Here is a 25,619-nt window from a genome sequence, read left to right as displayed (position 1 = left end):
CAGAAGTCTGACGGTCTGGCAGCCCCACAGCGTCGAGGAGCTGGCCTGCTAGCCACCAGCCGGGAGGCTCCGCAACCCAACGCCCGCGCACCTGGCACCTCACACACACCCCGGCGGCCCAGTGCACGGGGTCGAGGCTGCGCTGAACGGCCGTTCCCGGGGCTGGACGCCGGAAGTGTGCGGCCAGGGTGAGTGACGGCGGGGCCACGGAGGGGGCGGCAACGCTGGGGGACCTACTCCCCAGCTCTCTCAGCAGGAGGAGCTCTCAAAGAAGGCAAGCCTCTAGAAAGAGACCCCCGAAGCCTAGAACCGCCGTTGGGAGCCAGTACAGAATATCATGTTGGAGGCTGGGAGTGAAGGGCCCCAGCGCTGCGGCCCCCATCTCCCTCAGATCCCCGAGCTCACACATCTAGAGACAGGCTGCACAGGGTGTGGCCGTGCAGTGGTGAAGCTCCCGCCTCATATGTGGGAGGGCCCGGGGTTGATTCCTTGTCTTGGAGATCTAAAGTTTGGTCCCATGACAATAAGGGATCCTGTGGTGGGACAGATGATGCTTCTGGGCTGGAAGCTGAGAGGGCAGCAAAGCCTCTGACCCTTCACTCCCTCGGGTTCCCTGGCATCTTCCCCGACAACACACCAGAAAAGTCCGGGTAAGGAAGATGGTGCTGAGGTTGGGATCCTGGAGGCAGAGAGACCAAGCCCAGCCTGGTTCCTCTACTCACCTGCTACAAGAACTTCAGGAATTCCTCTTCTCTTCGCACCTCACCTTCCTCACCTGTAAAACAAAAAACTCATTCTTTTATTCAGGAATGCCAAGAGGGCTAGGGAAGACCCCATATGTCAGATGTCTGCTCACTGCTAGTAGCTCTGGGGCTCTGTGCCATACCCTGCCCCTTCATTTTTACCCTTAGGATACTAAGCTGATGAAAGTCACTTGGATAACTGTGAGATCACTCTTAGCTGTGAGATTTGGGGTCTCTGGTTTTTTTGGCTTGGCCCAACATTCAGAATTTGTGGGGAGATTATGGGAAGGTTGGCAATGTTGCCAAAAAAAAAAAAAAAAAAAAAAAAGCACCAAACCCTACAGTGTGTCTTGGCACTGGCAGAATGCCCAGGCCCTTCATCCCTGGGAAGGGAGGACAGTGACTATAATTGCCTTCCCTGATTCCTAAGGCAGGTGTCTCCTTCATTAATGTGGACAGCAGCAGCAAACACAGTGGAAACAACAGCAACCCTACCCACCCATCCACGCACCCAGAGTGGAGTCCTAGGCAGATAATAGAGGAATAACGAGGAAGAGAGCTGGACTTGGCATTTCCTGCTGCAGCCCCAGCCCCAAGCCAGACCTCTTTTCCCTCCCTCCCTCTAGCCTCAATGAGCATTGGATCCAACCTTGATGCCCTCCCTGCTCTGTCCCAGGGCCACCCCCACTGACTCACTGCCTCCCGTTCCTTCCCATCCCTTCTGTTGCCCACTTCCACTCACCAACCCCCCCCACCCTGGAGCACTAGGAACTTGCGGGGTGGGGGGCACTGCTGGCAAGCACACATCACCTTCCCATGCCAGAGGCAAAAAAGCTCAAGCCACAGGCCCTAACTAACGCTGGCACAGCAGGCAGAGTTAGAGGAGGCACAGACATGCTGAGATAGAAGCAAAGCTGGCCCCTGGTTTCCTCACTCCACATAGAATGTGCATTGTAAGCAGACTGGATGTATGTTGTCCACTTTTGTACTTTAGCCCTGGGCCTGGCACAGAGCAGATGTTTAGAGGTGCCTGAAAATAGTCACAATCCCCTCCCCACCCCAAGGCTCCCCATCTGTGGAAGGCCCCGGGGTTGATTCCTTGTCTTGAGTCACATGGAAACCAGAGTCATAGGCAGAGACACATTCAGAGGCTCAGTTTGAAGTCAGAAGAGGCAGGTAACTGTGGGATGCATAGCCCCAAGATGGCAAAGGCATAGACAGAAGCAAGGACAGACTGAGGCCAAGTGGGGAACATCCAGGGGGTAGGGTCTGGAGCCAGTCTGGGGTGGCTGACCACAGCAGGCTCTGAGGGCTGAGCTTGCAGGACTCAGCAGTGACTCATGGAGCCCATCTCTGTGGCTTCACTGGCAGCAGAATCTCCTCACAGCAGCCTTTTCCACTGAGATCATAAAATGCAGATGAGCCTCCCTCCCCTGACCCTTGCACAGCCCTCATTCAGCCTCCTATTCCTTGTCAACAAGAATCAATCAAAAATAAAAGTGAGCTCTGGACATCGGTGAGCTTAGTGATAAGACCCACAGTCATATCTCTCACTCTGCCCCAAACTTTGCATACCCTTCTTCAATACTGCCCCAAATAGTGCAGGCAACAGATATCCCAAGCCTTCTATACCTTTCTCACCTTTGGCCTTGGTATGGTATTCATGGTCATCCAGAGAAATCACAGCCTTTCTGCCCAGTGCTCACACTGGCCTGGCAAACAAATCTGATAACAAGATTTGTGTCCTGTATCTGGAAGATTCTCATCCACTTTCCTTGATCAAAATCCTTCTTCCTTCAAGGCCTGAATAGCACCTCCTCCTCCTGGAAGCCCTCCCCAGCCATTCCAGCTAGGGAATACCAACCAACCACCTCTACTCAACTCAAGCAGCATCGAAGACCAGTATTGCCATCTTGTCCAGTGAGGTAGTTACCTATAACTTGCCTTGCTGTCCTGCATAGCAGACACCTGCCTGCCCCCCTGGCTACCCACACCCTGCTGTGCCTGCCTGCTTTCTGGGCTTTCATAGACCTGCAGAATCAATCTAACATTTTGGTCTTTTTCCTTTTTATCGGTACCGGGGATGGAACTCACAACTGCCTGCTTGCAAGGCAGGCGCATATGCCGCTGAGCTAAATCCCCAGCCCCCAGAATCAGCCTTTGAGGTAGGACCTGGAAGCTGCATGTTTGACAGGCTCCTCAGTGATTCTGACAACCTATTCATGTCCCCTACTGTTGGAGCAGCTACTCTAAAGGCCTTTCATCTCTAGCCTTTTTTTCTACTAATCTCCCCCTCCTAGGCTTCCATACAGCTCCCACCTGAAGCCACCCCCCGCCCCCCGCCAACACACACACACACTTCTTGAAGTTCGCCCAGATTCCCTCAAGGCTCCAAAGCACTTTCCACCAGTGGTTTGCAGTATAAAATAGGTCATGACAAACACTTATGATCCCTTACCATTGATCAGGCCTGGGCCAGAGTCCTCCCTGACTTGTTTCTTCATTTCCCTCCTCCCTGCTCTTTAGTACTGTTAATTCTGGCATTTGAACCCAGGGCATTAGACCCGACTTATTCCCCAGCCTCCCCCACTTTTTTTCCTGAGACAAAATCTAACTAAGTCGCCCAGTCTGGGCTTAAACTTCCCATCCTCCTCCTTCAGCCTTCCAAAGTGCTATGATTACAGGTATGTGCCTCCATGCCCAGCTTCCCATGTTTCGTCATTTGATCCTCACAGAACTAAGTTTGATTGATATTCCATTATAAAGATGAGAAAACTGAGGCTCAAAGAAATTATGTGACATTTTCAAGATGACATAGCTGGTAACAGCTGGGACTGGTTCCAAACTGTCAAATGTTAGTTAAGGAACAGCCCTTATCACTGATAGCTATAATTGGCTTGAAAGCAAAGTCACTGTTTAGTCTGTTTGCATTTTTCCCATGCATAGTACAGAAAAAGTAAATGTCAGGTACCAAGTCTGCAACCTTCAAAATGTATCAAGAGTTGTCTGATCCACAGACACATACAAAGTAGACTGATGGGTGATTTCCTAGGATGGGGGAGTGATGAAAATGTTCTATAGATTGTGGTAAGGACTGCACATCTCTGAACATATTAGAAACACTGAAGTGTACATTATTTTTGTTTTTGTTTTAAAATAGGTTCTCGCTATGTAGTACAGGCTGGCCTGAACTCATGTAGCCCAAGCCTGAACTCACAGCAGTCCACCTGCCTCAGCTTCCCAAGCTCTAGAGTTATAGGTGTGAGCCCTACACCCAGTTTGCAGTACATTTTTTATGGATGAATTTTTATGATATATGCATTTTATTTACTTCAATGATACCTTTTTAAAGTGAGAACATGCTGGGGATTTAACTCAGTCGTATAAGCACCTGCCTGGAAAGCACAACATCCATGAGTTTGATCCCTGGTACATAAATAAATAAATAAATAAATAAATAAAACCGAGGACACTCAGAATTAAAAACATTATATCATAGTGATATATGTGCACTCATGTTCATAGCAGCACAGTTTGTTTGTTTGGTTTTTTTTGGTATTGGGGATTCACAACCTCGCACCTGCCAGACAGGCACTTATGCCGCTGAGCTAAATCCCCAATCCCATAGCAACATAATTTGTAATAGCTAGACATTGGAAACAACCTAAATGCCCATCAACTGAGGAATAGATAAAACAGATGTGATATCTTTATACAGTAGTAGTATACTACTCAGCCATTAAGAAGGATAAACTTGAGACTTACAGGTAAATGAATACAACTTGAGACCATACTTATTAGTGAAATGAGACATGCATATATAAACATCATATTGTCTCACTAGTGTGAGAAACTGAAATTATATATAAAAAATTGTTAACATAGTTATACTACCGATTTCTTTGAGCTTATTTTTGTGCTGGTATTGTTCAGACAATTAAATGTAGATGTCTTTACTCTGAGTTACTGGTTTGAAGCTAACAGTATGCAATGTATATACCATTGTTACCCCCTAATTATTGTTTTGAATTTTCTCTTTAAAATTAATAAATAAAAAAGGGACATAGTGCTGGGTGTGGTGGCACATGCCTGTAATTCCAACAGGAATTCAGGAGGATCACTGCACTTTGAGACAAGCCTGGGCTACAAAGTCAAGGCCAGCCTAAACTGCACAGCTGTTTATTGTCAAAAACACAATAAACAAATAAATAAGAGACACAGTGGGAATTAGATTTGGGGACTTCTGTTATCCAGGGATTTCTGGACCTCATACCATCTTAATTTGTATTATAAATACTCAGGATAATCAGCTGGTTCCCACCTGCCATGTTCAGCAGGATACTTTTGTTCATTTGTCCCATACCTGGCTCCACATATTCCAGGAATGCTTTTGTTGTTCCAGGTGTGGTGGCTCTGCATCTTTGGGCAGCTTGACCCCTGACCTTTTGGGTCTCTCTCCTTGCTAGCCCTTCCTGTTTTGTAGATTCTCAATTCTGTAACCCCAATCCATTCGGTGTCACTTTAGTACTCCTAGAGGAAGTATGAAGAGGACCAGAACTAACATCCCTGTCCAAGGTCTTCCTTCTGTTTGCTACCTGAGAATCTCTGGGGCAGGAATCTAGATCCCCTGTTCCCCATATCCCTAAAACTCTTAGACACAAGGACAGAACACCTCTATCCATCTGAGAGATGTTTAATGTATCTTAGGTTCAAAGTACAAAACACAACACAGGGGCTGACCCCAGGAAAGCCACCTGCCACTCACCCACATACACACTGCAGCCAGGTATCCCAGCCCCAAAACAATGGAGCAGTGGCCCTATGATTCCGCCTTCTGTCCCTGTTTAGGGGAATGTTGAGGTGGTGGCATGAGAACCCAGAGACTACTGCATCCCATCTTAGTAAACCCAGATGCAAGGATCAGAAAGTTCTGGACTTGAACTCAAAACAGCAGATCCCCAGAAGGACCCTGGCTAAGAAACATCCCTGAAGTCTGGCCCAGGTCCCTGGCCCTGGCCCTGGTCCTGGAGAAGGAAGAACCATTGCTCCAAGACCTGGCAACAGAGGAAGGGGGCCAAAACAGGAAATGAAGACAGATTCCCACTACCCTAAGAAGAACAGGCTGAGGCCTACTCCATTTCCCATTGCAGCCCCTCAGTGGGCTGGCCCCTCACTGAGCTTCACTGCCAGGGCATTGTCTTTGACCTTGTGCTAGAGGGCAAGGAAGGTTAGCATCCACTGAGGAATGATACTTTTGTTTAGGTTCAGGAACAGCTGTCTATGATGAACCCAGGAAGACCCCTTTGAGAAGGAGCATCAGCTACCCAAATGTTGGCCTAGTCCTGAGAACTCTGGACTGGGTCATCAGCCATTACTGAAATAGAAGGTAAAAAGGATTAGATAGGAGCAGGGAAGTTATAAGAAGGGTCCCTGTGAGGACCAGCCCACAGGGAGACCCCTCTGACCAGCCCCAAAAAGGTCTAGTTGCTATTTCAGTCCAGGCTACTCTGGCCCTATGTCAGACCGAGTAGGTTACTCTGTCCACTGCCCAGGAACAGTTCCCACAGAGATGGCTCCTCCCATTCTTTCCTATGGCTCTGGGCTACAGCCTGCCGGCTCTGTTGAAGTGGATACACCAGTGGGAATTAGCAGTGCCTGGGCTAAGATGGGTGCGGTCCTTGTGGCCCATGAGGGGCTGCAGCTCCTGCTGCTGGGGGATATCAGCACTACTTTCACTGCGAGAGCGGCCAGCCTTGGCCAGGCTTGGAGGGAAGGCAAAACTAGGACGGGGGTCAGAGGACAGGTCAAGAAGAGCCTGGGGCTCTTCAGCATCCAGTTGTCTAGGAGGCAGGTGGGTCAGAGTGGGATCCTGGATACAGGGAGGGGATGCTAGGCTCTCCAGGGATGAGATGCTCTGATTCCAGCCCATCTGCATGTCCACAGGCACAATCTTGGTGGTTTCCGAAGACACATACACTGCCAGGTCTCCGTGCCCACTCTTCCAAGGTAGCTCCTTCTCTGCACAAGTTGGTGAGGGAGGAATTATCCGTGGGCTCGGGCACAGCTCAAGGCTTCCTAGGGATGAAGAGTACACATGAGCTCATTTATCAGTGCACTAGAACCCTTAAGTATAAAGCATATTCTCATAAGTAGACTCATTTCACAGTTGCCATATTATATCCATATATGATTATTTGATGACTGTTTTGCTGAGAAGAAATACCATGGCCAACATCTAGCACAGCACTGGACACAAAGTAGGTGCTCAAGTGCTATCTACTGAAAATGAAAGTAACTACAGCATGAGACAACAGGAGCTACTTGGGAAAGAAGTCGTGACTTTGCCACTCTCACCAGACCTGAAGCACCAGTCTCAGACACTGCATCCTGCCAACCCTATCCCTGTCAGCCAGCAAAGGTGACACAGGAAGTGAGGGAGAGGATGACCAAAGGCCTTGCTGCTGGGCACACTGCCTGAGTACCCACGGCAGGTGTTTGGAGGAAAGGAGTCCAGGAGTATGAGCTCTTGCAAACCTAACAGTAGGCTGAAGCTGTGTCACAAACAGGATGGAGATAGGGGATGGGAGCTTAGAAGCCCAGAACAACAGGCAGCTGAATTACAGGAACCTGAGGTTCTAAAAGACAAATGGCTCTCCAAAGTCAAGCACAGCTCCGTGTATATAAAAGTGCTCAGCATGTATCTGTTTATTGATAAAGTCCAGAAGAGTCCAGTTAAATCTTTTTGAGCACTTGTGTAGTCCTGGGGACAGAATTCAGGGCATCATGCATGCCTAGGCAAGCATTCTACCACTCAGCTAAGTCTGTCAGCCCCCATGGTTGAGTGCCTTATGAAATGTATTGATGCATGATTAAAACTGAAACTATATCTCTTAAAAGGCTTCCAATGTTAAAATTTAATACCAACAAAACTAAAACTGTCAGTCTAACTCTGACCGAGATAAGCACTTACCCATTTTTTCCTATATAGACTGTACCTCTAACCAAATAATTGATGAGGCGAGGTTTTTTTCTTTTTTAGAATTCCTGCTAATAAATACAGATGAAAAAAACAGATGTAGAATACTACCATTTTGAAATCCTTAATGAAATCTTGGCTCTGGCAATGATTATCAATGGCTGCTAAGACCATTTAAGGAAAAGTTAATAGGAACTTAATAACATCAAGGGAACAACATGTGAATCTAGTGTTATCTTTATGAAAAGAGACAATCATGGGGGGCTGGGGATTTAGCTCAGCGGCATAAGCGCCTGCCTTGCAAGCAGGCAGTCATGAGTTCGATCCCTGGTACTGGTAAAAACGAAAAAAACAAACAAAAAAAGACAATCAAGGTATGTTATTCCTGATGTAGCCAATAGGAAGCATACCATCATTACTTCTGAGGCATTCTTGCCAAAAAATCAAAAGTGAATGCTGGATGTGGTAGTGCATGTAATCACAGCACTCTAGGAAACCGAGGCAGGAGGACCACAAGTTCAATCCCAGCCTGGGCAACTTAGTGAGACCCTGTCTCAGGAGGTGAAACAAAACGAAACGAAACACACCCTGAAATTTGATCTAGATTTAAGGAAATGTAAGAAACAGAAAACTATATTAAATGACACTTGTAGAGATAATATCAGCAACATTCAGACAGGGAAAGACTACAGATCAAATAACTTGGTTTCTTCAACAAATATATTAAAGAGAAAAGAAGGGTTTTCCAAACTTGATACTATTAGCATTTGGAGACAGCTACTTCTTTTGTTATCGAATCCATCCTGTGCATTGCTGGATATTTGCAGTATGTCCTTGGCCTCTGACCAGTGAATTTCAGTGCACTCTCCCCAACTGTGACAGCCAAAATTTCTCCAGACATTGTCAAATCCCCCTTGAGGACAAAATGTTTTCACAGATGCCCTTTAGGGTTTCAACAGTACCCAAATCTAGAATATGGGTCTTACCTGTATTTTTATTTGGATCAAACTATATAAAAAATATAAATTAAAAAATATTCAAATAACCAAGAAAATCTGAACACTGATTATATACTTGATAAAGCCTTTATATGTGGTGATGATATAGTGATTTTACTTTTAAAAAGAATCCTTATCTTTTATGCTAAAGTATTTATTGGTAAGATCATACAATATGATATTTGAGGGGTTTTAGAGAGGATGCTTGGAAACTGCTTCCAAAAGGACTTTACCACTGAGCTACCTCTCATCCCTTTCTAAAATATTTCTGTCTTAAGACAAGGTCTTACTAAGTTGCCTAGGCTGGTCTCAAAACCGTGATCCTCCTGCCTCAGCTTCCCAAGTGCTGGGATTATAATTGGTATGCACCACTATGCCTGGAGAAATTTTTCTTCCTAAGAGCCCAGTGGAAGCTGGGCATGATGGTGCCTGCCTGAATCCTAGCACTTGGTAGGCTGAGGCAGAAGGCTCACTGCAAGTATGAGACAATCCTGGACTACATAGTGAGTTAGAGCTAGCATGGGCAACTTAACAAGACACTATCTCAAAAGAAAACCAAAACCAAGACCAAAATGCTTTGGAATCAGATGGGTCAGTTTCAAATTCTGGTTCTGCCATGTGATGCTAGACAAATCACAGGTCCCCTTAGACTCTGTCAGCTCAGTTCCCCATCTTGGTTGATGTGAAGGCTGAGCCAGATCACCAGTCAGGATTCTCATAGAAAGGAGATGCTCAGGAAATGCCGCCTGGTGATTAAACTAGTAACTAGGAAAAGAGAGTTATCTGGAGCAGAGGCCATGGGAGCAGAGAGAGGAAACTAGCTTACTCCAGTGGGGAGGGAGGCAGTGAGGAAGCCATTACCTGAGACTTTGCCCTCTTGGAGAACCTCACTGGTGGCCCGAGCCACAAAGATGATCCCCTCGTCGTCGTCCTTCTCTGTCTCTGAACTGTTGCTCTCCTCCTCCTCCTCAGACTCCACAGTTAGTATCACAGCAGCTGGACAGGTACAAGAGGTGAGTTGGGGTGGCCAGACCAGCAGCTGCCTGTTGGTACCACACAACCCCAAGCCAGCTCCTATCCCCATAGACAGAGCCCATGTTAGCAGAGGTGCCTGCTTTCTCCTCTGGCTGTTTTGGACAAAGGCCTAGGATGTAGGGGGTTTGAGAAGAGGAGACTGCAGAGCCTGAGGAGGCAACTGGGAGGAGCTAAGTTCTCAGGGAATGCCATGATGGTTACTTTCTAGATCCCCTTCATGATCCCACCATTGACCGACATGAGAACCTGGAGGGCTGGAATGCCCACTGACACTCAGCTCATTAGGGAAACTCTTAATTTGTTTTGTTTTGTAGTACTGGGACTTGAACCCAGAGCCTTTGTACTGACCTATATCCCCAGCTTTTTTTTTTTTTTTTTAAACTTGAGTCAGGGTCTCACCAAGTTGCTCAGGCTGAATTTGAACTTGCATTCCTCCTGCCTCAGGTTCCCAGAGTGCTGGGATTACAGATATGTGCCACCATGGCTAGCAGTGACTGGTTTTACAGATGGGACACTAGGCTCCAGTTTCCCTCAATCCTTAAAAGGCTCAGGCCTTTAGGCATGTATGATTTTTTTCAAGTTCTCTGAGCCCATAAACCATAGTTACCAGTAGGGTGCCTCCTGTCACACACTGGGTAGTAAATGCTTTAAATATTCCCAATGTTGAGAGCAAGCATGGTTACTTAGTTCCTGAGGGGAGAGGCCCAGGTCAGCACTGTTGGTATACCTAGAGGAGGTCCTCAGAATTCAGGCCCTACTCTTTCCCTCCTCCCTCCCATCCTCAAGCCCACCCCATCCCTGCTTGCCTGTATCCTGAAAGCCCAGGTCTCCAGGAGGTTTCCCATTTATAGCCTCAGCATTGGCCACACCATCCTTCTGAGGACCAAGAAAGAAAACCTGAGCTTTAGGGCCTGGCTTCACTCCCAGCCCTGTTGTCTGGCAGGGTCAACAGGAGGAAGCTTTTCCTAACCCAGCAGGGGAGGGGATTTGTGTCAGTCCCAATGGCCCTTCTATCCCCCCATCCCTTTGTCAGGCAGCCAGGAACCCACACCCCAGCAGGGGCTCTGGATGCATCAACCTAGGATGCTTGAGGGAGCTCTTAAGAATTGTCTCCAATAAATCTTTTTCCAACTGTTTTACCTTGGGATGCCTCTCCTTACCCTCCTGGGCCCCAGGAGGATCTAAAAGGGAACCCACACTGATGCACTTATCAAATCCCTGATGATGATTCAACTAGGGGGTTCCATAGGCTGGAATCCAACACTTAGGAGCTCAAAATTGCATGCTATCAACCTCCAGGCCCAAACCAAAGTCCCAGGAGAGGACATGCCTTCTTGCGGCCAGTCTTGTGGGGTCGTGGCTTGTTCTTGGTGAAACAAGTGTTGTGCTTGGTGGACTTAAAAGACTCCAGCCGCCGCTTCATGTTCTGTTGAAACACCTCCTTGTCCTGTCGCTCCTGTGCATCCTCGGAGATGAAGTGGCGGCTGCAGCTGGCTTTGTACTGGCAATGACAGCCCCACCCTGCCATAAGGCTGGGTGCCTGGGCCTTCCACAGGAACCCCCATGCCACAGCCCCAACATATTCACTACAGGTCCTGCCAGCACAGCTTTTCCAGAACTAGCCATGGATTGAAGAATAAAAAAATCCAGCCTGTATTTTCAATTCACTAAAGAAAACCTTCCCTTTATCCTAAAATTTATTCCCCCAAATCCTTTCCTCATCCTCTGCTGCCCTTTACTCAGTTCTCTGATTTAAGTAATAGGAGGTAGGGGGCTGTTTTGGCCTCTGTGGCTATGAGGAGACCATAAGAACCATTTTTTTCTTTGTACCTCCAAGTGAGTGTGGTCCACATACCCAGTCCACCTATCCTCTTCCAACCACAGAGCATCCTGTCTCAGGCTGGCCTTTCCACCTAGCTATTTCTGAAACCACCACCATGACAGCATGCTTTGGACTTCAATAACTATGTCCCCTGACATCCTGGACCCTCTTGACCTAACAGTGACCTACGTACCTCAGAGCCACCCTCTTCATATGGTCTTAACTTTCTTATAAAGATAAGCCCTCTGTACTGACTAACAGTCTACCTCTGTCCCTGCCCTTGGCAACCAAGCAATCTTTTCATCCATCCAGTGGTAGATAATCCCCTAAAATACTGCCAAGAGTATATCAAATCACCTGTATACCTCACAGGCTCAGTCTGGCTCTTTTTGTACCCCTCATATATTTGCTGCCTTGGACTGGCTCTTAACTTCCACAAGTTTCCCATCTGCCTTCTTCTACCTATGCACACAGAGGTGCCCCTCCACTGGGAACAAAGGGGCCTATCAGGACCCAGCACCTGGCCTTGACTTTGTTAAACTTACTTCTTCCTGCCTCCATCAGTTCTCTCCTTGCCCCAACTTCTTCCTGTATCTCTGCTGCTTCCCTTGTCACTTGCTGCTTCCAAACAAACTCTTGCCCTTGCCTCCTTAAAGAATGCCTTTCTATTCATGCCATTGCCTCCTTTTGCTGCCATTTATTAGTTGATTCTGATACTTTCCTTCATACTCAGTTCCTCCTTAAATACCAGAAATATGGCCCAGGGTTAACAAGTCCACAGCTGTCTTCTCTGGTCACCAGTCCTGTGGCCTCTGCCTAAGCACCAACATAGCCTCTGTTACAGCATACAGGCCTGAGACGCTATCTCCAGATGTTTCATCACAGGTTCCTTCTCTCTATTTTGCTGACTCCCTCCCCTTTCTCCCATGTGCATCCCTGTGTATTATCCTTGGCTCTCCTGTCTCTCCTCTCAATGCTGTCCCCAGAGAGTTTATCATGGCTTCAGCCATTTCCGTGTCATGAGCTGTGGTTCCTAGATATCACTGTCAGACTAGTTGTATTTGAATCACCTAGAGGACTTAAAAAGAACAGATTCTTATTCCTACTTCATCCTGCAGAATCAGAATCTCCAGGAGGTAAAGTCAAGAATAGTCAGCAAGCTTCTCAGGAGATTCTGTTGTAGCCACATGAGGACACCTCTGATGTAGACTACTTCCAAATTGTTCTCACCAGCCTTCATCCCTCTTTCTTAATCTCATCTTTCTAGCTGCATACTAGATGGCTCTGTCTTGCTAATGATATTTCTGGCAAGAACATGAGGAATGATATATTGTCTCATGGTATAACTAAGCGGATTCAGAACTGGTTGAGTAACCATACCCCAAAAATGCTTGATCCATGTCAGTCTGGAGGAAAGTCTTTAGTAGCATGCCACAGGGCTCTGTCCTCAGCTCTATCCTGTTCAACATTTTTATGTTGACTTAGATGAATACAAGGTTAACAGGCTTAGCAAATTTTCAGATGATATGAATCTGAGAAGTAGACATTGGTGGCAGATATGGTATCCAAACGATGGAATGATGGGCTAAATTAAATAAGATGACATTTAACAGTATAAGCACAAATTTTCTCCAGTTCTTTTTAAATTGCCTACACAAGAACTGAATGAACTGAATTCAGTGACCAATCTTAAACACACACACACACACACACACACACCAATCATGATATACTCCCTGATGTAACACTGTAAGAAATACACGGCATACCAACTGAATATCTGTGAATCTTGTCAGGGCTATAAATTTAACAACCAAGAAATATGGAGGGTGTTGTTCAGCATGTTAAACAACACAGCAATATAATCATTAAAATCAAGAAAATGGGAAATTTTTAAAGTATACTATTTCTTCAATAAATAGCAAAGAGAAAATAGAATTATAGTTTTTTTTCTTTTAATGAAAAGATACGTTTCTCAAATATAAAGTGTGGACTTTATTTGAATCCTGACTTGAACAAACCAGCAGAGGCTAAATAATGTAAAAAGGAATTACTGTTAGTTTTTGTGATAACAGTGCTGATTTTGGTTTTTAAAAAAAGAGTTCATGCAGCTAGGCATTGTGGCACATGCCTGTAATTCTCAGTACTCTCAGAGGGTGAGACAGGAGGACCCCAAGTTCTAGCCCAGCCTGGGCAACTTAGAAGATCCTATCTCAAAATAAAAAGAGCTGGGGATGTAGCTCAGTGTGGAGGCTGTGTTCAATTCCTATTATCACAAAGGAATTCCTGCCACCTAAAGATAGGTAGTGAACTATTTAGCGATGATGTGATACGATGTCTGGAGTTTGCTTTAAGATAAGTGTGGTCATGATGTGGTAGCGCTATAGAATGTCACAAAATTAATCATGTGTTAATAATTAGTAGATCTGGGTGATAGATAAATGAGAATTCTTTTATTCTATCTACTGAAATTTGGATAAGAACAAAAACTGAAAGAATAAGACCCTTACAGGTTAGACAAGACAGCCGTTAACTGAGGAAGGTGGCAGGGCTTTGACAGATTATGAGGAAATACGACCCCCAAAGCTGGGTGAGGTGGCACACACCTGTAATCATAGAATCCAGAGGCTGAGCCAGGAGGATCACTGTGAGTTTGAGGCCAGCACAAGCAAGACCCTGTGTACCCCCAACCCCTAAAAAAGAAGGGCCACGAGGTGGTAAGCCAAAGCTGGGCTGTAGGCAGACAGTGGCAAGTTCTAGAACTAGAAGAGTGAGTGAGCCCTGTAGCTGGCCTTAGTCAACCACAGATAGAATAGCACCTTCTATTCCCAGCCTTCTTTCTCAGAGATGCTGGCCTGAGGCAGGAGGGCCAATGTTAAACCTGTCTTAAAGCCTTTGAAGGTTATTCTATGGGCACTTCAAAGAGTCAAATCAGGACCAACAGATGCACATTAAAGGAACTTTTGTGTAAATTTTTTTTAAGACAGGGTCTCATTATGTAGCTCTGACTGGCCTTGAATTCACTATTGTAGCCCAGGCTGGCCTCACAAAGCCTCCCAATCCTGGGATTATAGGTCCTGGGATTATAGGTATGAGCCACCAAACCCAGCTGATTTCAACATTCTAAGCGAATGTCTGTTAAAACTGTCAGGAATAACAGCAGGCTTTTTTTTTTTTTTTTTTTTAAATCGGTACCAGGGATCAAACTCACGACTGCCTGCTTGCAAGGCAGGCGCTTATGCCGCTGAGCTAAATCCCCAGCCCCTAGCAGGCCTCTTTTCAAGAGGTCCAACATAATGGCTTGCTGCCCCCTTGTGGGATTGCAACAGATTCCATCCCAGATAGAATGGGCCTCTCCAGGCCCAAAGCTTTAGCATCTGCATGGGACTAACTCAGGTTACCTAAAACAAATGGATGCCTACCCTCCTTGCTAAACTGACTCTCCAGACTACTCATTTCCCCTCAGAGCTAACAGCTACCTCATCCCCATCCTATGTGCTTCTCTCCCTTACCCAGCTCTAATACTCAGTGTTTTCTTCCAGCTCTCAACTCATACCCTTCTCTCTCTGCTACCATAGGTCAACCCTTTCTCCAATAAAACAAAACTCAAAGATTTCTTACTACCCATAGGAGGAAAACCTGCACTCTCAGCCAAGCATCTACAATTGGCCATAGCTGGCGCCAACCACCTCTTGTGCCTTGATCACACCTCCCCAGACTGCCCTCCACCACCCTTGGGTCTCTGCCCTGATTGCTCTCACCCTGCGGCGTGGCTTGTAGAGGCCTCCACTGAGCAGATGATGCATCGCAGCATCCTCACGGTCCCGACCACTGCGTACTGTATCAATCACCTGCAGATCCAGACATGCTCCACTGCCACTTTCCCTCCTGCAGGAAAAAGGGACATGTGTGCTGGGGAGGAGGCAGGTGCCACAAGCCAGAGGAAGGACAAAAGTAAAGTTGCTGACTTTTTCTGAGAAGGAATTGAGAGAGGACCAGTAGAGAGGCGCTTGGGGAGGGGGAAGAGATCTCAATGAACTCACAGCAGGTTGGTGACAGATGTCTCTGCCATAGAATTGCGGCTGGGCATAGAGGGCAGAGTGAGGCCTGTGGAGGACAAGACATGGCCTCCCTGCAGAGGTCAAGACCAAAGTCAGATAGCAGTCAAATGGAGGGTGGCCCAGATAGAGGGCAATAAAAATAACAATAACTTACTTTGCACTTTTTATATGCCAGATACTGTAAAAATACTTTACATAGTCTAACATAGATACTTGTCTATGTTAATACTTTACATAGTCTAACATAGATACTTGTAACATAGATTACAAAGTCTAACATAGATACTTGTATTCCAGCTTTCTTATTATGGCTAAGAAAACTGAGTCTCGCACAAGGTAAGTGATTTACCCAAGGTCCAAGCCTGTAAATGGTAACACTTGAATCACATCTGCTGACTGCAGAGTCCAGCTGTTTCCCATCTTTCTGTACCACCTGCCAGACTCTCTATATGGGCCCAAGCCAGGCTGGTTCCTGCACCCACCTATGGAGCCAACTGGGAATTCCCTACTCCCTGCTTACAATCCTGCCTACCTGTTGTCCCTTTCCTGCTCTGCTGGCCATTTTCCCACCCACCGCTGGCCCACCTGGTCCACGAAGCTGATGGCATCCCGGATGTTGAGCCTGTAGTATACATCCCAGATCTGGTCCCGGATGCGGTAGGCTGACCGCCGCATCAGCAGCTGACTCAGGTACTTCTTATCAAACTGCTCCCACCTATGGAGGATGGCAAGCCCAACTCTGAGTAACACCCACAAGGTCTGACTGGCTGGCTTTTCCTTAGATAGGGCAGGCCATTCACCAGCACTAATCTGGCTTTCTCAGTATGGATCTTAGCAGGGAGAATCTTAAAGCTAGTCCCTGTTTTTAGGGAGTTTACAGTATTAGGGAGAAACCCTGATATTAGTTAAAGTTATTACAAATAGGTAGAAAATTGTAACCATGGCAAAAAACTACCAAGCACAGTCATAGGGCATTCAGGCATTTGTCCTACTTATAGAGGCCAGGGAAGCCCTCCCTAAGGAACTGATACCCATGGTGAGATCTGAAGGACGAAAAGAAGTTAAGTGAGAAGGTAATGAGGGAGAGTTCTATCAGAGAAATATGTCCAATGTTGTTCCCAGTGGCCAGGCTGAGGGATCATGGTGGGTCCTGAGGCTCTAAAATAGGGTCAAGTAATTAGCAGACAGAGCACAATGGGGCTGGAGTCTGGCAAGTGCCAGACCATGCAGAGACAGGAAGGCCACACTGGGGAGACCTGTCTTATCCTGAGGCCACGGGGATGCCACAGAGGGCTTCAGGCAGAGGTCATTCAGCCTGAACCTCACACCCCATGCTGCCTTGGCTAGTGGGGCTGCTGCTGCTGCTGAAGGAGCCTCGGGGCAGCTCCCTCACCTGTCCCTCCAGTAGTGGTAACCATGGTGCCCCACAACGTCCTCCACTGCAGCCAGAATGTGGTCAAAAGTCTAGAAGGGGGTGGGTAGGGGGACTGGATCAGGAATCTGCCAAATAGCAGAAGGAAGAGAGGGACAGGTGGAGGGATGGGGTGCTAGTACCCACGTGCTCATGCAGCTCCTGGTTCAGGGTAGGTTTGTGATGCTCACTCCTCTTCACCTTCAGCCACTTGACCAGAGGCTTGATGGTCAAGCCCTATGGACAGGCAGGAGGTGAGACCTGCCCAATTCAGTTCCTTGCAGCCTCTCTTCTCTCCCTCCCCACAATTAGGCCTCAGTTCTCTTCCCCTATCCCATTGCACTCAAGGTCTGGGAAGTCAGGCCCCTATTTCCCCCAAAGGAAAAACCGCTGTCCCATAAGCTCCAAGATCCCTAGGACTTGCTGAACCCCAATTAGCGCCCAGCTAACTTCATAGGCGCTCCCACCTGCACAATGACTGTGAAGAAGACCACCACAATAGTGGTGGCCACAAAGTAGTCCTTGGCAGGGACCTTGGTCCTGTCCAGTAGGATGACGAGGGCAAACGCCACAGCCCCCCGCAGGCCCCCATAAGACATCACCACCTGGTCAATCTTGTCCAGAGGGACCAACCGGAACTGATTCAGCACCCATGTCTGCAGGACTACACCTACAGCAGGAGGGAGGCCAGCAGGAGCAAAGCGTTGGGAATAGAGGACACTAGGAATGGATGGTACCAAGTATCTGGGCTAAGGTGGCAAAAGATGGGAAAGGTGAACAACAAGGGGAGGGAGTCTCAGGAATTGCCAAGGATGTAGACTCAGATCGGGGGACAAGCTGCCAGAAAAGGGGGCCTGGGGAGGAGAGTGGGGAAACAGAGTGCCAGCAATACCAAGGGCTCGGAAGAACAGGATGAAGATGAGGGTGCCCAGCACCAGCCCGGAGTCCCAGGCCCATTTAGATGAATCTACAGCCGAGATGCCAAGCAGCATAAAGATGACAGTCTCAGCAGAGCTGGCTAGGGTCTTCATTGTGTATTTGACAGCTGTACGTGATTTATGGGAGATATTAGCCTCCACATACTTCTTACAGCACAAGCCACACATGGTCACCCTGCAGGAGGAACAAAAACGCAGGGCAAATGAGGAGGGGTTCCAGGAGGCTCAGCCCCTGGGGTTTGAGCATGCTTCAAGAGGGGGCATAACCCATCATAGGGTGTCAGACTCTCGGAGGCAAAGTCCAGGGAGGCATGAAGACTGCTAGTTAGTTGGGGCCCTGGGATGAATCTAAATCTCCAGACTTCCCATGTTGTGCCTCCTGGAGGGGCAAGGGAAAGAAACATGTTCCGACTAGCAGACTCTGAGGCAGCTTTTACATGTTGTGGGCACCACAGCCACTATCCCCAGGCCTGAAGTTCACTTCTAGCTGAGTCCACATTCCAGAGAACACTTCGGGCAGAGGAAGATTAGGTTTCCAAGTGTCCAGGATAGTTCTGGGTATCCAAACAGTTTTCCTAGCTTACCTGGTTTATTGTCTCCCCCAAAGACATTTCAGGCACTCACTCCCACAAGGGCTCAGGGAATCCTACAGACTTCTTAGGGTCCTGTTTTTGTCTGTGTTGGGGGAACCATTTCCAGTACTCCCTCCCAGCAGGCTGCCTGCAAGGCCCCCAGGACTTACGCAAGAATGGCGGACAATGAGGCCATTTCAGCAGTGAGGTAGGCTGCGTAGGCGAGGAGGAAGACCAGCAGGGGCTCGATGATGCGGACCCGCTTGGTGAAGCGTGTGGTCAGAGCCAGGAGGAAGGCAAAGACTAAGCCCACGGCTGCCCCGCCCAGACTGACCACAAACAGGGAGGCTGGGAAGGAGTGGGGTTGTCAGCATGACCCTGGCCCAGACCCTTCCTGGGCTGACAATACTGCTGCCTGGCAGAAAGTGGAGAAGGATGCCCACCTCGATCCCCAGGGTTTAAGATCCAGAACCAGGATCCCAGGATAAGGCTTGCCCACACCCCATTTCTCCACCCAAACAGCCTCTTCTGTCCTGATGCCAGGAAGGTAGGACTCACAACCTGGGGAGACAGACTTCCAATGCCAGCTAAAAGGGGGAAATACTGACCGACTCCCTTCAGGTAGTCAGTGGCACGCACATTGGCAGAACCCATCTCCACAAAGGAGTTGCAGACCTTGTACAGCACCTAAGTGAGAAGAATATATTCAGGAGTGAGTGGGAAGAAGTGACTGGGGTTACTAGGATGGGAGAAAAAAGCTGAAGCTCTATTTCTTCCCCTGCAGAGTAGGAGGGTCTGAAGCTGTCTAGATGTACAACTGGTTATGGCATGGGGTCAGGGATAGCTGAGCACTCTCACCACAGTGACTGCATCATTGAGCAAGGACTCGCCAAAGACGATGATAAAGAGAGTCTCGTTGACGTGCACTTCCTCAAAGACAGCCAGCACAGCCACAGGGTCCACTGCTGAGATGAGGCTCCCAAACAGCAAGAAGTCCAGCAGGCCAGCTTGTACCTTAGAGGCTACAGAGGGAGAGATGGAAAAGGGGCCAATAACTAATGAAAATGCTCTGTTTCTTGTGGCACTTCCAGGACTAGCCCAGATGCCACTCTCACTGATAAAACAGGAAGCCCAAACATTACTCAAGAACCTGAGAAGAGTACTGGCCTACAGGTCAGGAGACTTCAGCTGTGCCCATGCCTAAGGCACAGCTTTCTCATTCACCAGCTGTGGCATAGGCGTTGTCACTGTCACATGACTCCTTAGCTATGCCTCCTCACCTGACTACCTCCCAAAGTGACTACAAAGAACAACCCAGGAGATGGTTAAGAAAGCCTGTGTAAGCTGAAAATCTCAGGTGGCACTGGTAATTAGAAACTGCAGCAACAGTACTAGTAGCTACCAGCAGGTGGAAACTGGCTTTATTAGGGAAGAAAAGAACTTTCTCCCACACCTGTCATTTTCAGCCAAATGGATGTGACACACAGCTCTTAGCAGGAGGAAAAGACCTGAACACAGTATGAAAAACATAAGAGGGACTTGAACATTAAATAACCTTAGTGATCCTCCATTTCTCCATGAACAAAACGGAATAACACTATCTACCTCAAAAATTATTTAGACAGTGCTTAATACATAGTAACAGCAGATCGTGGTTGTGCACTCCTATAATCCCAGCACTGGGGAAGCTGAAGCAGGAAGATCACTGCAAGTTCGAGACCAGCCTTGGCTACAAAGTGAGCCCAAGTTCAGCCTGAACTGCATAGTGTGACTCTGTCTCAAAAAGACCTAAATAAATAAATAAGCACCCAAAAAATATTACCTACTATTAGAATTACTGCTAAGATCAGGATCTGATGTCTTCCCTTGTCCCAAATATTTTACTATCTTACTAGAAAAACCAGGTAGAAGTTCCTAGCTGGAAATTTCAAACTTTTTACCTTGGAAGAACCCTGAATTATCAAAATGAGGAGTGAACAGATTTCTTGGGTCAGGAAACAAAGAAGGGAATAGGAGAAGGCCTAAAGACAAGGAGCCTCAGGAAAAAGGAAGGCTAACCTTGGACCTGATACCAAGTAAACTTCATGGGCTCTACTTTCTCACTTATTAAATGGGACAAATTACACACTAATATGAAGAGTCAATGAGATAAGGAAGGAAGCAATGTCCATTATACTTTCAGGCATTTTATGGATGTATAATATGTATTTTAAAGTAATAATTTTTTAAAAAACAAGAAAATACCCTGACATGACCTAAGCAGAGTCAGAACAATAGGCTTTTGCAGGAATGGAGAGCTGTGCCTCAGGCAGTAGGGCTGGCAAATGGCAGTGTGGTAGCACAGGCAGGGACACCAGAGTGGTAATGCAGGCTCCTCAGCCTTGGCAGCCCACACACAGCTGGGGAGCCAGGCCTCTACTGAGCTGTCAAGCTGCAGAAGCAGACTTGACTGGCAGAGAGCTAGATGAAGGCTGAGGCCCATTTGGAACACTGCCTTGCACTCCAGGTGGGAGAACCTAAGACAGAGCTCCCAGAGCATGGCTCTTGCCAGCATGGAATCTTCAGAGCTGGAACAGAGAAGACAGAAGAAAGCCTCTCTTTGCCAGCCCAGGTTTCAGGGCCACTTACCCACAAGTCCAGCCAGTTGTAGGCCCCAGAGGGCAGCGCCTGTTGTGAAGGCATTCCAGAGCGTTCCCACTACAGCATAGGTGAGGATGGCACCCAAGTTGTCAAAGAACAGCCGACTAGGCATAAAATAGCCTGAGTCCAGCACAATAGGCGGCAGCAGGAAAAGGAAGAAGGTGCCTGGCTCCAGCTGGTACTCAGCTTTCTTGGCCACAGCTAAAACAATGCCCCCTAGTACCAGGCCCAGCAAAATCAGCAGGCAGCTCTCAGGAACCAGAGACGTTACTTTTCGAGACAAGTGAAACACTACAATGCAAGAAGAAGACAGCAGGCATGAATTTACCAATCACTTATCAACCTATTACCTCTCAGTCTTAGAAGGTTACCAAAAGTCAGAACCCCTAACCCTGAGACAAGGAAAGAAAAAAGGAAACTCAAAACGTTTACACTCTAACCTCTAGCACTATAAACTCTCCACTATAGCAAGGTCTTTACTTGTTTCTTCCTTTTCTGGAAATTCTCCCTCTTCTCTTTCTTCATCTTCGGGAGACCTGTTTTCTTTGATTTCCTTTCCTTAGTCATTATTTGAGTACCACCAGGTCCCATTCAAAACAAAGCTGGAAAAATCAGATCCTCCAAAGTTAGGCTGCTTGGGTTCAAGGACTAAGTCTTCCATTAATCAACTCATTCTATGATCTTGAGACAAATAATTTTACCTTCGGTTTCCTCATCAGCAAAATGGGAATAAAAATAATAATGATCTCATAGGATCAAAGCATGTAGCACATTGCTTTATAGTAAGTAATTATTATGATAAATGCTATATTACATATATAACATAGTTAGGGCTCGCCAACTATAACGAATATTATACCTTTTAAGCATACTGTAGGCCTTCCAGTTGGATGTACTTTCCATTACATGGGAATGAAAATAAATTAGTTGTTTAAAAACCTTATCTCTGTGTGATCTCAGGAAAATTATTTAATTTAGTTGAACTTCAATTTCTTCTTTTGTTATTATGGGGGAAATATTTGTCACAAAGAGTAAGACTAAAATGATATAAAGTGTGCAAATGTGCCCAGCATGGTAACAGGCTAAGAGAAGGTTCTCAGTGAATGTTAACTAAATATGAATCTGGAAGGAAATAATAACAAATCTGTCCCTAGGAAAAGAGGATGGGAAGAAGTTTCTACACTATTGCTTGCCACTCCTACATTTGTCCCGTAAAATATGGATCTCCCTTGGGCCCTTAGACCATAAGTGGACACATCTAACCCCACACAATCCCTAGGGTGCTGGTAGAGGAGGCTTCCTGTTAGTTTATGTGAGTCCTTATGCCAAGGCAGTGCTCCCTGGCAGCTGTACCAAAAGGGCCTAGAACAGTGCCTGGTACACAGTGAGCACTACATAAATATCTGTTGAATAAAAAAATAGAAAGACTGCCTAGAAATGAAGCTAGGAAGGAGTTCCTGAACATTCTATCTACCTTTGCCCACCTCTCAAAGAATTCTTCTTTTCCTCTGGCTGGTAAGGAGGCTCTCTTCTTCCTCCATAGGTGTCATCTAAACTAGAAAAAGCACTATAATATATGGGAGAAACTATAATTGTCACTCTAAACCCTAAGATAGGAACTCTCCCACAACTCACAGGCTTCTCAACAAAAATAATCCTTAGCTCCAAATCTGAGGCTGTTCCCACCTTGCTCTCAGTACTCCAAGGCCTCTGGGTGAGCTCAGCCATACCCCACATTTATCCCTGCCTTTGGTGTCCCTGACTCTCCTTTAGGGACCCTATTTCACCCTCATCTTCTCATATACACCAGCCCTGCAACCCAAGACACATCAGAAAAGCCATTTCTCTGGCGGAACCAGGCTCCCTGAAGGCATTTTGAGTCCTACTTTCCATTATTAATCTCCAGCAGCCAAAGCAGAGTGGAAAGTTCTGTTCCTGCTGAGGCTCCCACCCCCAAGCAGTGTCTGCAAGTGAAGGGGGCAAATTCTAGACTGTGAGATTCTACATGAAGGCTGCATTGGTGAGACTGGAGTACAGGCTGTGCCAGCATAGATGGGGAGTGAGTAGCAACGCTCAGCTATAATTAGTCACCCCCACAGCAAAGCCTGCACAACAGGGAGGAGGAGGGTCTTGGTGGGAGGAGGAACCACTGGCTGATCAGACAGGAGGGAGCAGAAGCAAGGAAAAGCAGCTCTGTTTAGAAAAAAGCCTGAATGAAACACAGCCTTCAATGTTATGAGGACTGAAGGAGGTCAAATGCATAAAAGCACCTAAGCTGGGCAGCACACAGTGAAGTACTGATAAATGAAAGTGCCCCCTCCCCAGTGTCGGGAATCAAACTCAGAGCCCTACACATGCTAGGCGAGTAAGTGACATCCCCAGCCCCAAATAGAAGTTTTCTTAAGGCTTGAAGTGGGAGAATGTGAACTTGGATAATGTGTGTGTGTGTGTGTGTGTGTGTGTGTGTGTGTCCCATACTTAGGGACAAAAAGCTGGCTTCTTAAAGTGGAAAGCAGAGTTGAGCTAGAAAGTGGCAGTTTAGTATCCCAAGAGAATACACACTTAGACTGGGTCTCCAAGGAAGGTTGATTCCTCAGGATCAGGATGCCTGGGTTCCTGGAGACTACCATCCCCTAGGAGTCCCATGCATTCTCACCTCACCTCTCACAGAGCTCTCTGGGAGGCTGGTTATTGGTGGGGACAGGCTGGACTGAGTAGGGCCCACTGCAAGGGAAAGAGGGAAGCAGAAAGGGCAAAGGAGACCAAAGATGGAGCTGGGGTAGGGTGAGGAACCCTTCAAGAAGCCAAATTCCCAGAGGTCCCACAGGGGAAAAGATGAGGTGAGAGACACACAAAAGAAGGCACATGAACTGGGCGACAGCTGGCATTTGTGTAATTAGAGCCTAAGTTTCAGTACTGTGTAAGAAGCTGGCCCCGGATGGAGGACACGGGAGCTGGGGGCCGTTGTGCTGCCGGCCGCTGGCCTGGCTCACGCAAGCACACACGCACTCACCTATTTTGGCCAGGCTGGCCACCAGGATCCAGAGGGCCACCAGGTAGGGGGCCTCCACCTCGTGCCACTGCCACCGGAAGAGCGCCAAGCCCGGGGGAGACTGGCCAGAACCCCCCGGCTCCAGGGTGGGCTCTTCGGTCTCCTGTGCCCCAGCTAGGGGCAACATGAGCAGGGGCAGTGCGGCGCGCAGCATTCTGCAGCCTGCCCAGCCGTTCTCCGGCACCGCACGGCCGCCAGCCTCGCGTCGCCGCTGCCTCCGCCGCCACCTACCGGGCGCCCCAGCGTCACAAGCACGTGGGACCCGCTCCCCCCAATCCCTGTTCCGATCCCCATGGGCCAGGTCGGGACTTCGAGACCCTGGCCCGAACGCCCGTAGTCTGGATCCCTTCCTCCATCCCCTCTAGTCTAGCCCCAGTGGCGGAAATTCCGCAGCCCAGCCCTCCCCCGAGTCCTGAAACCTAGTCTTTCTAGTTCGCTTTCCCAAACCGCCCCTCATCCGGATTCAGAGGGGTAAGCGGCCACCGCCCTCCGGGAACAGCCGCGAGGAACAGCACATCGCTGAACGGGCGGAGGCCCCTAGGGAATGGGCTCGGCTAGAAGGGCGCGGCTTCCGCTGAGCACCCGCGCCTCTGGCGGACTGCAGGACTCAGTGCGCAGCAAACCGAAGCGCAGCGGCCTTCCCCCACCTAGGACCCTCTTCAGCCCCCCGCCCGCGAGCAGAATTGCGCATGCGCACTAGACGCTCCCAGAAAGCTGTGGAGGTTACCCTCAGCGTCCTAGAAACCCTAGGCTGGGCTTAGCTCACGCCAGGCTGGAAAGAAGACTTCCTCTTTTCCCTCAAACTGCAAGGAAACTACAAACCTTTTCTACAAAACGGAGGAGAACTTACGGTATTTCCAGTAACCTGAGCGATCCACCCAACTTTAGGGAATTCGTCTTATCTCGCCCCAAACAGAGAAAGATTGTCTGCTCTCTTAATTCAAGCTAAGGAGCATCCAACCACTTCTCCCAAGGTGAGGGGAACATATACTACTTTTCTCCTCAACTGACTCATCCTATTCTTTTTCGAGAAAAAGCTACCTGTCCTTCCTATTACTTAAAGAAGCTCATTCTGTTCTTCAAACAGTGGAATCTGTTTTCACTTTTTGCTCCAAACTGAAAGGGACCCCTCTTACTGTTTTCCTAAAGTAAGGGAAATATTTTCACTGATATCTTAAACTGTAGGAATTAAGGTCTAAACGAGGAAGAATGGGCCAGCCACTGTCTGAAGAAACTTCCACCCCACCGGTTCTAACACATTCTCCAGCGAAGCTCAGCCTCACCTACCCCAGACACTAAGAAAGTGTCTCGGTCCTTCCTGCGCCCTCCGAACGGGGGCGAGCTCGAGTTTTCCCGCCTCCTAGCGGGGAA

The 25,619-nt window shown here is 47.8% G+C and overlaps 1 protein-coding gene across 6 annotated transcripts; it reads right to left on the bottom strand.

The window, feature by feature from the left end:
* Positions 1-5,420: 5,420 nt before the first annotated feature.
* Slc9a5 (solute carrier family 9 member A5) lies at positions 5,421-24,856 on the bottom strand. 6 transcript variants are annotated; one of them, XM_063247489.1, is made up of 17 exons: positions 24,210-24,856; positions 22,681-22,746; positions 21,185-21,487; positions 19,415-19,578; positions 19,165-19,243; positions 18,727-18,904; positions 17,939-18,159; positions 17,514-17,716; positions 17,194-17,283; positions 17,029-17,099; positions 16,221-16,350; positions 15,618-15,706; positions 15,336-15,462; positions 11,083-11,253; positions 10,559-10,625; positions 9,579-9,713; positions 5,421-6,818 (listed from the first exon to the last, which is right to left on the bottom strand). In XM_063247489.1, exons 1-17 carry the CDS (start codon positions 24,400-24,402, stop codon positions 6,346-6,348), a joined length of 2,760 nt encoding a protein of 919 aa, XP_063103559.1. In that variant the 5' UTR covers positions 24,403-24,856; the 3' UTR covers positions 5,421-6,345. The 6 variants fall into 6 exon arrangements, with proteins under 6 accessions (XP_063103559.1, XP_063103558.1, XP_063103560.1 ...); XM_063247488.1 differs by having other exon boundaries at positions 10,559-10,628; positions 24,210-24,852; XM_063247490.1 differs by lacking the exon at positions 22,681-22,746 and having other exon boundaries at positions 10,559-10,628; positions 24,210-24,850.
* Between the last annotated feature and the right edge of the window lie 763 nt (positions 24,857-25,619).

The sequence above is a fragment of the Cavia porcellus genome, unplaced genomic scaffold (assembly GCF_034190915.1).
Source record: "Cavia porcellus strain 051 isolate PalLab524CR breed Dunkin Hartley unplaced genomic scaffold, mCavPor4.1 scaffold_4, whole genome shotgun sequence".
In the NCBI taxonomy this organism is placed as follows: Eukaryota; Metazoa; Chordata; class Mammalia; order Rodentia; family Caviidae; genus Cavia; species Cavia porcellus.
Note: the sequence above shows the minus strand (reverse complement) of the source record. Positions and strands in the feature narration are given on the sequence as shown.

Coding starts and splice junctions, on each gene's coding strand:
- Slc9a5 (XM_063247488.1), bottom strand. CDS start 24,402: ATGCTGCGCGCCGCACTGCCCCTGCTCATGTTGCCCCTAGCTGGGGCA. Junction 17,717..17,938: donor CCTGTTCTTCCGAGCCCTTG/GTATTGCTGGCA, acceptor CTCCTGCTGTAG/GTGTAGTCCTGCAGACATGG. Junction 10,629..11,082: donor ACAAGACTGGCCGCAAGAAG/GCATGTCCTCTC, acceptor CTTGGTCCTCAG/AAGGATGGTGTGGCCAATGC.